The following is a 13,229-nucleotide window of genomic DNA, read 5'->3' as shown; positions in this document are numbered from 1 at the left end:
TGGATCAAGACATCTCTATTTTTTAATAAACTCCTAGCTCCTGGGTGTCACCGCTGGCTAACTCCTGCTCATCTCTCAAGTCCTGTGCCCCTTCCTCCAAGTGATCTTCCTTGACTGAGTCGGGTCATGGTCAGGGGTGCTATGTGCTCCCTCACGGCATCCAGTTCTTGGCTTAACTGTAAAATCTTCATTTCACCCGACAAGTGTTTCCAGCACTGAATGTCCAAAGTGGTTAGTGCTGGGGTCTGGTGGGGGTGACATCAAGTCCCTGCCCTCAAAGGCTTAGTCCAGTGCTATGACAACAGAAAATAAATATCTATATTTTATTATCAATAAATAATCATGCTGTGGAGAAAAGGCAAGGTAAGGAGACAGAGGGGTTGGGTTGATGCTGTTTGAGATGGAGCAATCAGGGAAGGCTTCTCTAGGGAGGAAATGGTTGAACTGAGGTGTAAATGACGTGAGCGCGCCTCACAAAGACTTGGGAGAGGTGTTGGAGAAGCTTAGTGCTATAGCGCATGCTCAGCATGTTGTAAAGACTTGGAGACATGTCCTAGGAGAAGGAGATAGCACATGCAAAGGCCCTGTGTGCCTCTCCCGGGGGGTCTTCCTCAGTAACCTCACTCGGTTTGGTAGCAGCTGGAATGCAGCAGAAGCCACACACATTAGGACAGGCAGACCAATGTCGTTTCCTCCTGCCCAGCTGCACACACAGTATTTGTTACCCCTTTTGTCTGAAGTACCCACTTTCCTTCACTGCTACCCAAGTGCCCCCCTTTCCTCAGATGCCTCCCCAGTTTGTTTAATGTTAAGCTGTGCTTGCTCACCCCTGGCCCTGGCACTCTGGAAGGCACTGAGTGTGTGCCACAAGATTCCACAGCTAACAGGTATGGTGGCGCACGCCTGCAATCCCAGCAGCTTGGAAGGTTGAGGCAGGAGACTCGCAAGTTCAAAGCCAGCCTCAGCAACTTAGCAAGGCCCTCTCTCAAAATATAAAAAAAGATCTGGGTCCCAATGGCTCGGGAAGCTGAGGCAGGAGGATGGAAAGTTCAAAGCCAGCTTTAGCAACTTAGTGAGGCCTTAAGCAACTCAGTGAGACCCTGACTCAGAATAAAATATAAAAAGGGCTGGGCATGTGGCTCAGTAGTTAAGCACCCCTGGGTTCAATCCCAGTATCAAAAAAAAAAAAAAAAAAAAAAAGATTCCACAGCTGCCAGTCTGTGTGGCTCTTCAGGGGACCAGCACTCCAACTGTAGACCACGTGAGCCCACCAGTGTGGACAGAGAGGCAATTGCATGTTAGGAAATCATATGATCATATCAGTGGATCAGGCTGGAGAAGCTGATCACCTCCCAGCCCCCGGAGAAGGAGGGACCGTGTACTCATTCCAACACCCTTCAGGACCTGCGGCAGGAGCCTCAGGGCTTCCAGCTCACAGGACTGTGCTGGCCACTGGGCACATGTGCCTGAATGTCTGCCAGCAGCTGCCACTCTCCAACGCCTGAGACAACAGCCTTGGTGATGTGTATTTTGTGAACTATAGTTCTGCTTGCATTTCACTCTTCAATAGCCCCAAAGTACTTTATATCCCATGCTCTGTCACAGTGACAGCCAGCCAGTCACTTCCCTCCCTACCACAGATGCTGAATACAGACTGAACTCAAATGTGTGCTACAGACTCACCAAGATTTTTATGTATTTCATTTTTTTATTACCAATCAAAAATAAATTCCGTATATTGTTTAGCAAATATTATCATTGTTTTGTGACAAAAGACACAAGAGTCATAACAACAAAACTCCCCGAGAGTCACACTCATAACAACGCCAAAATAAATCACAAAAATATACAAATTAAAATCTTATGCAAAATAAATAGGAGTTATCTGCTACGGTGGCTGTGACTTGCCTACCCATTTGGATGCCACATGCCAAGGTCTCCCTGACCCAGGAAGACAAGCGGAGCAGGCCGGGTCCAGGGTATGGCTCAGCCCAGGAACCAGAGGTTGGAATAGGAAGTGAGAAATTGCACTGGGAGGACATCAGTGGACTGGTGACATCTGGGAACGATCATGACCCTCTTCAGGGAGTGATTAGAAAGGGGCGGGGGCCACCTGTTGGGAGCAACTGTGTGCAAAGAGGTAGCTGTGGAAGTGTGCACGCCTGCTCCGCCAGGTTGGGCCGGCGCTCTGCTCTACCCGGACTCCGGTCTCAGGAACGACCCTGCCAGCTCCTGCAGGGCTGGGAGCCAAGCTGCTTCTGTAGAACACTAAGGGTTCCCCAGGGGATCAGAGCGCTGCTGCCCCTTCCCTTATGCTTGAGAGCCTGCAAGCATCTGCACCCTCCCCGGACTTCAGGAGTAAACCCTGCGCCCAGGAGGCCTCATATGGGCTGGGGCAGGCGTTCCTGGTGCAGGGACTCCCTGGTCCTGGGAGTTAGGGTTCTCTAGGCGCCTGGAGAGCAGAGCACTTTTGGTGACAGGCCTGCCCTGGCTGAGGAAAGGAGGGAATAAACGCCACTCAGGCAGAAGGCCGGCAGCTTTCCACCTGGATCTGGTGCCCCGGCTCCTGTGCCTCCTGGCAGAAGGGTTGATGAGGCCCTTGGTCCCAGTTTCCCCACGGTGGCAGCCAGGAGCTCTGGAGCAGGCACGACAGCCTGACGAATGGGCTCTGGGTGGGACTTCCCGTGGCGTGCGAGGCTCTCACCCAGTACCAGCATCAGCGCAAGTGCCTGAGCCCACACAGCATGAGGAGATGGGGATGCACCTCTGCTCTCCCCAGAGGCCCCTCCCCAGTGACCCCACTTATGGGGTCCCACAAGGGAGCCAACACGGTCAGGTGAGCCTCGGCCAGCCACAGGAAAGGGCGTGAAGAGCTGTCCTGCTGGCTTCAACATGTTCTCTTGTGCCCAGCCCCCAAGAGGGACGGGGCTTGGAGAGGAGCAGGGAGCCTGGGAGGATGGCTTCCCGGGTCAGCTGTGCCGCGGCTCCTCTGGAGGGCTGGGGAGGAGTGGTCACGGCTGCTACAACACGGAAGCCTGTGGCCGATTCGCCCCCACATCCAAGAGGAGCACCCCGACAGGCAATCCCTGGCACAGATGCCCTGCCCCGCAAGGGGGAACCTTTGGTAAAGGTGGGGACAGGCCTGGGAAGCAGGGCGCAGCAGAACGACTGAGACCCCGCCCGACACTCCACACCGGCCCCATTACAAGGTGGGGGTTCTTGGAAAGGAGAGACGGGAGGTGGGAGGAGAGTCCTCAGCTAGCCCTGACTCACCGGCAGAACCCGTCCACAGAATTTCTGAGAGGTTCCTGGGTCCAGCAGAGACAGGAGACGTGTTCCTCTCCATGGCCAGGGCCATCATGTCCCTGGTCAAGTTCCCAGACACAGTCAGCCTCGGTGACTTCAGTCAGGCCTTGGGTGTGCACATGTCCAGGCAGCTGACCTCAGGCCTGGGTTCCTTGCTTCTGAAGAGCTATCCTTGCACCAGCCACCTCCTCCTGCAGGCGCTGGCCCCCACCCTGCAGGAGAGGGTGGGCTCCCTGAGGCAGGGGCTTAGGCTGGAAGGTCGCGGCTGGGAGAAGATTATGGCTATTGCTTCCAGGTTGGGGACCCTTCCCCTTTTAAAGTTTTTTTTTTTTTTTTTTTTTTTTTTTTTTTGCAAAAACATTTTTTTTTTTTTAACATAAAGTTCCTTAACCCTGTCTTCCCTTCCCAAAACGATATTTTTAAAAAAGGAGCAATGAGCCTAGTTTACAAATCCTCAGTAAAAAACAGCCTTTGCTCAGGTGGCTGGCCCACTGCCCACCAGTCCAGGGCTGGGCAGCCGCCACCTCAGAGCTGTTCAGAGGTCCCAGTCAGCAGTCGGATCCCTACGGGCGGGGACGCCTGGCTGCTCGGTCAACAGGCAATCCGCACCCCTGGCCTAAAGGCTCCCTCTCTCGTGTGGCCCACTGGGGAGGCCCCGCAGGGCGGGCGGGGCCCCGGGCCCTGCTGTCAGACGGCGTTGTCGGGGGAGGCTCTGTGCAGCAAGGAGTTGCGCTCGTTCAGCAGGGTCGTGGTCTCGTCCACCACGGGCAGCTCGGGCTTCTCGGGCTTCTCCGCCGAGTTTTCCGTGCAGGTGGTGCACCCGTCCATGGGAAACTGAGGGCCGTTCTCCATGCGGGACGCCAGCAGCCCGTTCTGGTACTGCTGCCTCGTGATCTGCAGGAGGGAAGCGTGTGCAGTGGGCAGGGGCAGGGCTGGGCCCAGGCAGAGGAGAGGGAGCCCCCGGCAGGAGCGGGCAAGGGCGCGGACAGGGGCCGCGGGCCACCGCAGAGAGCACTCACCTTAATGTACTGCAGGTCCATGAGCGCCCGGACACTGAAGTCCGAGATGTACTGGCCCAGGATGGAGCTGCCGAACTGGTTGCTGCCAGCTCCCAGGGTGGACGTGGTGGACGCATCTGTGCTGCGTTCAGGGTAACTGAGGGAGGCTGAGCGGCTGAGGGGCATGGCGTGCGATGGGGAGCGGTCTGTGGGGACAGCAGAGGCCGGCAGGTCAGGCTTTGTCTGGTTCCCCCCTGCAGCCCTGTCTGAGCTCAGCCCAGAGGAGGCAGGGACATGGTCCCTCTCCCAGGAACAGGACCAGTCTTTTTTTTTCTAGTTGATGTTATTTTTCTTTTATATATATTTATGTGGTGCTGAGGCTGGAACCCAGTGCCTCACAATGCTAGGCAGGCGCTCTGCCAGAGCCCAGCTCCAGCCCGGCAGAACCATTTTCAGGGACAAACGAAAGCACACAGAAGCTCCAGCTACACCGGGCTGACCTCCTCACGGCCAGCGAGTGTCAGGCAGTAAGTATCAAAAAGTCCATCCAAGCAAACTGGCCAACAGAACATGAAAACCACAGACAGGAAATGCGTGGCTACAGAGCCTCAGTCAACCCCCCAAATTCATCACTCCCAGGCCACACGTGATCCCCCTCGAGTGACAGACAAGCCACCACCTTTGTCTCAATACCAGCTTATATGTCAAGTGACATAAACTATATACTTTTAAACAAGTAACATTTATGGAGAGGAGGAACACACGGCTTTCCCTCTCGCAGTAGGAACACACCTGTCACTGCTATGGTGCTCACTGGTTGGAGGTGTGTCCTGTGTGCAACCCGCTCAGTGTGGAGCCAGTCCTACCCACTGTCTACCCGATCCCTGCCAGCTGGCAGAAGGAGGGGGTGGCAGGTCCTCAGGAACCCCGAGGGCCCTGTTAACTAGGATGGGCCACCAGGCAGCACGGACCTCTTGCCCAGGAAAGGGGGCGACTCCAGCCCAGCCAGGGAAGGGGAAAGGAGCTGTTTCTGCCTGACACTGCTCAACACTGGCTCAGTTTCGAAAACACAGAGAACAATGAAAGGCACAGAGAAGTTACCAGTGAAGGCAGGCAACTTGTTTTATTTTTTATTTGATTTTATTTTTTTGTACTACAGATCAAACCCAGGGGTGCTTAATCACTGAGCCACATCCCAACATCTCCAGCTCTTTTTAAACTTTTTTTATTTTGAGACAGGGTCTCATTAAGTTGCTGAGGGTCTTGCAAAATTGCTGAGGCTGGCCTCAAACCTGTAATCCTCCTGCATTAGCCTCCAGTCACTGGGATTACAGGCACCCAGTGCATGCGACTTATTTTACACAAACAGGAAATTTGCTTTAGTTAACTACTAAGTTAGCTATGCCAAGAAATAGCCCAGCAGAGAGAACAAACACACAGAGCCCAGTGACTCAACGACCACCACAGCTCTTAACCAAGTGAGACCAAATCAAGTATTCCTCTAGTAAAGCTTAAATTTTCATTGATAATCTAGGAAAATACAGTCTGGCCATTCTGGGACTGGGTATGCCCACCTGGGAACAGGAAACAGGCTCGCTAGAGGTCACATGCAAGTAGCTAAGTAATACCTCTGATTCACCTCCAGGAAAAATTCAGAAATACCAGGAGTATTACTTAAAAACTCACATTAATCATTTGAATGATGGAATGCTTTCTGAAACAGGAACATAATTTACTTTCTTAGGCTGGGGATGGAACCCAAGGCCCAGGGCATGCTAAGTGAAGACTACCACTGAATACAGAACCCAGGCCAATATCTCTTACAAACAGGTCCTATCAAGAAATGCCAGAGTGTTGTCTCTGGGAAATGAAATTATGGTACTTTTTAATTTTCTCACAACTTCTTTCTGATTTCCCAATAAACTGTTACTTTAAGGATTTTTTAAAAAACAATAAAAATGGCAAAAATTAGGTTTCTTTGACCTGGTAATCCTATTTCTGAGAAAATACCCTAAGAATATAATTTTAAACTCAGAAAAAGTCTTTGCATAATTTTAAAGATCATGGTGTTTTCCATAATAAAGACTGCTCCAGCAAGTGCACCTGAGGCAGGAATGACCGAGGGGCACTAGGCCTGCTCCAGGCTGCGCCAACAGAGCACTGTCCAGAAGCACCCGTTCCCAGACGCAGAAGCACGCTGGCCAAACCACACAGGCGCGCACGAGTGGAGCAGCAAGGGAAGGGCCGAGGTACCGGGGGCTCCGGGAAGGGCGGCAGGGGCTTCTTCCCAGCTACCATTGCATTTCCTATTTTTAACAAGCGAAGGGTCAGAACAGCCCGGTGCTGCTAAAGCACAGAGAAACCCACTGCAAGGTCGGCTGACTGAGGGGCGGGCTTCAGGGGGCTCAAAGCCCCCCACAAAGATGTTCCCGCCCGGCCAAGACCCTCGGGCGCCGGGCCACCTGGTGCACACGGGGCCGGCAAACTGGCCTCACAGTGTCAGGACCCCTGTTCTCACATCTCCTGGGGGCATGTCCAAGCGGGCAGAGCCAAGGCCAGGAACAGCACCCAGCACCTGGCCTCTCCCGAAATGCTTCTGACTTGAATGTCACATTTTATAGCAGAGAAAAAACAAGCAGCCGAGCTGGTCCCCTGCAGGCGGAGCACCGGGGCTTGGCCAGAAGCCCTCCATTGTCGTTCATCACCGGGGTCTGTCTATCTGTGGGGGGTGCCTTCCCAGGGATTTAAGGACTGGGGCAAAGCCACCCAGAAACTGGACCCTAGGCCAAGCAGAGCTAGTGCCCAGGCGGAGTGCCCAGGTGCCTGGGGCAGGGTTAATGTAGGCGCAGTGAGCGGCTCGGACGACAGGTGGCAGTGTGAGCTCCTCTCGCATGCCACATTACCTGAGAGCCAGGATAGCAGCGAGTTCCGCTTGCCAGGCGGACACCCGGCCTGGGTAGAAGGAACTGGAGCAAGAGAGGAGAGGTCAGTGACCTGGCCGGGGTCAGGAGGCAGGGCCCAGAGCCACAGGAAAGGGGCAGAGAGGCAGACCAGACAGGAGGCAGTCTGCTCTGGGCAGGGTTGGGAGCGTGGTGGGTGGAGAGGGGCAGGGTTCTGACAGGAGGGGAGCCTGGGCAGAGCAAGGAGCCCTGTGCAGAGGAGGGCAGAGCTGCCCCGGCGCCCAGGCTGTCTCCCACCCTCCTGCCACTTCCAGTGGATCCGCGTGGCCTCTGGCAGCACCGCGGAGGGCCCATCATGCGCCCCGCTTTCTGTCGGAGCCGCATGCCCACGCAGCCTCTCCCACTGTAGGCGTCTCCCACTCAGGACGCTCCAGACCCTCTCACCTCCTCCCTCGCCTCCAAAGGCCAGGCTGCTCGACTCCTCTGGGCCAGCTCCTCTCGGCCCTGGCAGCTGCTGCCTCAGCCTCCCTCTCCCAAGCCACCTGCACTGCCCTCAGTTCCCGCGCCCAGGACAACCCAGCCCCAGCCCGATGACTCACCAGAGGGAACCCAGGACAGGGCCATGGTCCCATAGAAAGAGAAGGCGCCCGTCTCGAACTTCATGTTCTCCTTGCCTGCCTCCACCTCCACCTTCCCCTGCAAGGACACGGGGTCAGGGTCAGACCAGAGGGGAAGTGAGGGCTGGCGGGGCAGAGGACCACGCGGGACACGTGGAGGCTCACGGGCAGGCCGGCACCCCCGTGTCTGAGCAGAGCGGGGTGGCGGGCCCAGGACTGCACCTGCAGGATGAGGATGAAGTGGTCAGCCGGCTTGTTCCGGGTGTACAGGTAATGGCGCGCCGAGTGCTTGTTGTGCTCGTCAAACTTGAGTTCCTGAATGACGTCTGGATACTTGAGCAACCGCAGCAGAATCTTCTCTGATATCAGAGAGGGGCTGAACTGAGGCACCTCTGCAGGGGAAGAGAGGAGGCTTCGCGAGGCTGGGGGCTGGGCCACTGCTCCACCTCGGGGCCACTCTGCTGGGATGCTTCCTCCTTGCTCGGCCATCCTCAGGTCACACCTCCCCAGGGAGGGCGTGCACCTGACTTCCCTGCCTGGACCCCAGCCTGTCTGCCTGCCCCGCCTCCAAGTGTGGCTCCTGTACTAAAGAGCCTGTGACCTTGGGCAAACGACTTCACCTGTGCCCAAGTTTCCTCATCTGTAAAATGGGGGTTACACCTTCACAGGGTGGCTGTAAGGTTAATGGGCTAACATGCACAGGGCACTCAGACGCGATCCCGGCCTGCGGCCAGTGGTTAGTGAGAGTTCCTACAGCCAGGCACTGGGGCGCATGCCTGTAATCCCAGCAGCTCTGCAGGCTGAGGCAGGAAGATTGCAAGTTCAAAGCCAGTCTCAGCAAAAGCAAGGCCCTAAGCAACTCAGTGAGACCCTGTCTCCAAATAAAATACAAAATAGGGCTGGGAGTGTGGCTCAGTGGTCGAGGGTCCCTGAGTTCAAACCCTGGTACCTGTCTCCCCACCAAAAAACAAGAGTTCCTATAAAAATAAAGGAAAAGGAATCATGGCACCTTTACCAAGTAAGGGTTGGGAAGGAAGTTGGACTGGGGGAGAGGGGATGCAGTAGGCAGGAATATTTTCTAAACTGTCACCTGGGTCCTCAAGGGAGCTTTGACTCAGGGGTCAGAAGAGAGAAATGGCATTGACTAGAGACAATTCCCGTGGGAACCAGAGTACACACACACACACACACATACATAGGCGAGGGCAGGAAGGACGGGGACAGAGCTAGCCCGGGCTTTCCAGGGCAGGTAAGCAGGCAGTCTCTTCTCCCTCCCACAGTTCCACGAGGGCTGTGGAACCCAGGCAAGCTCCTAAGGAGTTCCGTTCCCACCGTCTTCCCAACGCCACCCCAGGCATCCAAAAAGTCTGCAGGGGCAGCCCAGGGACAGCAAGCAGACTGCAGGGGCGCCCAGGGATGGGCCCTCCGGGAGCAGCTGTGCCGTCCCTGCAGCTGCCACAGCCCCGTGCTGGGCTGACTCCACCAGCCATGCAGGCCTCCTGCCCTCACCTGTGGCCAGGAAGCGATGGGCAGCCAGAAGCAGCTGGGGTGAGATCTTCACTTTGAGTTCGTTATCAGCGTCCTTGAAGGCCGAGAAGTCGCGCTTGTTCTTCGCAGACACCCGTTTCCGGCTTCGGTTGTCAGCTGCCAGGGAAAGATCTAGAGCTGAGACTGCCATCCCCAGGACTTGGAGAAGACGGAGCCCGAGCGGCTCCCGCTCCCACTGGGCAGGAGGAGCCAGGTGGCCTCCTCTGTGTGCTCAGTGGGTGCTCCCCACTCACCCGCCAGCAGGGCGCCTGGTGACCCGGCCTCCCTGCACTGGCACCCCGGCCTCTCCCCCAGGGGCTGGATTTTGGGCTTGAGCAGGAATGGAGAGGGCTGGACTCACTGTACGTGTCCGACTCGTCCAGGATCTCGGACTTGATGATCTCCTCGATGACATCCTCCAGGGTGACCAGGCCCAGCACCTCGTAGAAGGGGTCGCCCTCGCCCTCGTTGTTCACCTTCTGCACGATGGCCAGGTGGGACTTCCCTGTGGGGACAGTGCACTGAGTCAGACAAGCACAGGGACCAGGCATGAGACTCCATCTGCAAAAATGTCAACACACTTGGAGTCGTGAGTCACTGGGAGGCATCACGGGTGGCTTTTCCCCTTTTCCTATTTGCTGATGTTTCTATTGCAAACATGTTACTTTCATGAAAAGGAAGACCCAAAGTATTTTTAAAGGCATTTCACGATGGATCACAGAGGCTGAAAATGACAAGGCCTCCTGGTGCCGTTTCCCCAGAGCTCCTGGGTCTCTCTGGGAGGGGACAGACCCACACTGCGAGGGCACAGGGAGCCACAGGAGGCAGGTGTGCCAGCTGGACAGATGGTCTGGCTGCCCACACCCAGGGCCTTGGAGGCCACCATGCTGTTCACCTGGCATGAATACAGGGTGTCATACTGCCCCAAGCAAAGGCACTCTGCTCCCCAGGCCACCAGCAAATAAGCCTGCTGCAGGAAGAGGGGCTGTCCCGTCCACCCGAGCAAGAGCTGGGAGGCGGGCGGGGTGGGCGCTCCACAGAGGCCCTGGAGGTGTTGGGGCTTCCTGGGCTCTTTTGGAGCATCCACCCTGCTCTCGTGTCCCCAGCCCTAGCAAGTGACTACATGTGGAAATGTTCAGAGCAGCCTCTGGGGAAAGCCCTGGGGACCTGTGACCTCAGGTCCCAGCGTGCTGCAGGAACAGGGCTCCTGGGAGTTTTCTGTACACGGGCCAGTCACTAAGATACACATGGAGGCTTCATACCACGTTAGACAGAACCATCGGGACTGCACGTTCCATGAAATCCCTGTATCCTTCCAGAGATGAGCCAACAAGCCCAGAGCTCTATCTGCAGGGCTACACCCCGGCACCTGGCACCTGCTGGAGGTGGCCTCTAGAGAGGGCGCCCAGGCAGCCAGATAAACGGTGTCACCAAATGGAAACAAGAATTAAATAAGATGGCTTTTAGCACCTGCTAGGCTGGCAGCCCCTAAAAAGCCTATTGGTCATGCCCAGCATTGGGGGACAACAGGCCCTCACACACTCCCATTGGTGGACAAGGGTGCGTCTAAGGGCTCACAGGGCAACACACCTCAAAATCCAGGGTCCCTAACTTAATCTGGACTTAGAGATTCCACTTCTAGGAACTCATCCTACAGAGATACGACTGTCACAAAAGCACAAGGACACAAAAGGGGCTCATGGCAACCTTCCTACAACCAGAACCTCCTGGAGCCACAGCCAGGTGGCCTGTCCGGGATGGGCCTGCTACTTTAGGGAAGATGGCAAGCTGGATGGGCGAATGAGGACTGAAGCCCAGAAGTGCTCTCAGGACAAGGCACGGGCACAGCACCATCCAGCCGTGCGGGAACAGGGAGTGTGGGGGCTTCGATGGGACCGGAAGCCCTGGAGGCAGTGACAGGGTCCCCTCTGGAGGACCTCTGTGGGTAGAGCCCTGCCACCCGCTCCTGTGCCTTCCACGCCACTCTGTTTCATAGACCCATGCTCTATTCTTTTTTTGTATCAGGGATGGAACCCAGAGGGGCTTAACCACTGAGCCACACCCCCAGCCGCTCTTTATTTTTTATTTACAGACAGAGTCTCACTGAGTTGCTTAGGGCCTCGCTAAATTGCTGAGGCTGGCTTTGAACGCTCCATCCTCTTGCCTCAGCCTCCCCAGCTGCTGGGATTACTGATGGGCACCACCACCCACAGCAACATGCTTCACATTTATCATTGAAAAAATCAAACCAGGGCCAGGGTGCGGCTCAGCCTAGAACATGTGCCTGGCGTTCATGAGGCCCTGGGCTAGTCCCCATTATGGCGCATGCGCATACATGCACACACAAAGAAAAAATTAAGAGACAGAGAAAGTGGGGCTCTCTGGTCTCCAGCTGCCACAGGTCAGCCCAGGAAATGGGGTGTGTCTTCTGACTCCTCCTCCCTGAAACACACAGCTGCCCTACAGGCACCAAGTATCCCCCACACGTTGCACCGGCCCCCCAGGGAAAGGCTGGCAGCTTCTCTAAAGGACACAGACGCCTACTGGGGTGAAAGGGGCTCCAGGCAAGGGCTCTGCCGCACCAGCCCTCCTGCCTCCTTCTCCCAGGCCCTTCCTGGTTCTTTGGATCCACTGCTGTGCAAGGGCACCCTCTGGTGGCAGCCACATGTGTGAAGGGTACCTTGTAGGTATGCAGCCCGGGCACCAGGCACAGGTTGGCCCTACTCTGTGCTCAGCACTTCCAGCACTGGTGCTGCTGTGGCTGGTCAGCTGGGGCCCCTCACAAGGGTTCCTGGCTGAGGGCCCATCTGTCACTCTCTCCTGGGGCAGCCCCAGGGGCGGGGGCGGGGGGCATCTTTTTGTCCTGGCAGAACCTTCTCCCTCCTTGGCCAGAGAACTTCTCCTGTCAAGGTCACCAATGACCTCCATGGCTGTCTCAGTCTCAGATGACCTCCCGCCTCCTGTAAACCTTCCTCCCTTGGCAACCAGGCCACACGGCTCTCCAGCACTCCCGACCTCAGGGGCGGCTCCCTGTCCCTGATTCCTCAAGCTGGAGGGTCCTGGGCCTAGTCCTCGTGCCTGGCCTCTTGCCTCAGGACTTAAATACAGTCTTACGTCCAGACACCTGCAGTTGGTCTCCGGTGTCCCCCAGACTCCTCATTCCCGCTGTGGACTGAGAGGCCTGCCGCCCAGAGTGAGCTCACGGACTCCCAGCTCCCCCTGCACTGTCCCTCCAGCTGACCAGGGTAAGCCTGGCCTCCTGGCCTCCTCTTTCTCCACCTTCTACATCCTTCAGCCAGTGAAGGGCAGAGAAGGGGATGCAGACGGAGAAAGAAATACTTTGGATTTCAGTAAGTTAGATGTTTCTATGCTTCAGAAAGTATTGCTGCTGCTTTACCACTTAGAATACTAGACCAGGGGCTGGCGATGTCGCTGGCGGCAGAGCCCTTACCTAGCGTGCTCCATCCCCGGCACCCGCCCCTCCCACACACAGGGTTTGTTTTTGTTTGTTTTTAAGTAAATCAACTTAGGCCTTGAGTTTATGATTGTCATTTATAGACTAATATAAAAATTTATTTCATTGAGCTACCTCATTTTATTACTGCTGACCATTCCACTGGATAACTGGCTTTGGGGGTGGCTGGGGTCACCAATGGAGCATGGAAATTTACATAACACTTCTACGTTTTTCAAAGTAATCCTATTCAAGGAAAACAACTGAGGAAATATAGCCAAATGCTAGTCTCTGGTTGAACCATATGGAATCGTTGACATTTTGATTCTTTTTTTTTTTTTTTTCAACCAAATAAGAGTGATCTCACATGGCACAGCATAACCAAATGAGGAACCAAGGATGGAGATCTTCTTTTTATATTTTATAT

At 55.6% G+C, this 13,229-nt stretch overlaps 1 protein-coding gene across 2 annotated transcripts in view; it reads right to left on the bottom strand.

Moving 5' to 3' along the window:
- Positions 1-3,185: 3,185 nt before the first annotated feature.
- CNNM4 (cyclin and CBS domain divalent metal cation transport mediator 4) overlaps positions 3,186-13,229 on the bottom strand; it is a 33,291-nt gene continuing 23,247 nt past the window's right edge. The window contains exons 2-8 of one of the 2 annotated variants that reach the window (XM_079110697.1): positions 9,710-9,853; positions 9,331-9,465; positions 8,044-8,213; positions 7,804-7,900; positions 7,208-7,270; positions 4,326-4,510; positions 3,186-4,200 (exon numbers count right to left, since the gene is read on the bottom strand). In XM_079110697.1, coding sequence (XP_078966823.1) covers positions 3,994-4,200; positions 4,326-4,510; positions 7,208-7,270; positions 7,804-7,900; positions 8,044-8,213; positions 9,331-9,465; positions 9,710-9,853 — 1,001 coding nt within the window. In that variant the 3' untranslated portion in view covers positions 3,186-3,993. The remainder of the gene's footprint in view (positions 4,201-4,325; positions 4,511-7,207; positions 7,271-7,803; positions 7,901-8,043; positions 8,214-9,330; positions 9,466-9,709; positions 9,854-13,229) is intronic. The other variant, XM_079110698.1, reaches the window with a different exon arrangement.

This window comes from Sciurus vulgaris, assembly GCF_902686455.1.
Source record: "Sciurus vulgaris genome assembly, chromosome: 14".
Taxonomy (NCBI): domain Eukaryota; kingdom Metazoa; phylum Chordata; class Mammalia; order Rodentia; family Sciuridae; genus Sciurus; species Sciurus vulgaris.
This window is presented reverse-complemented; position numbering and strand designations above follow the sequence as displayed.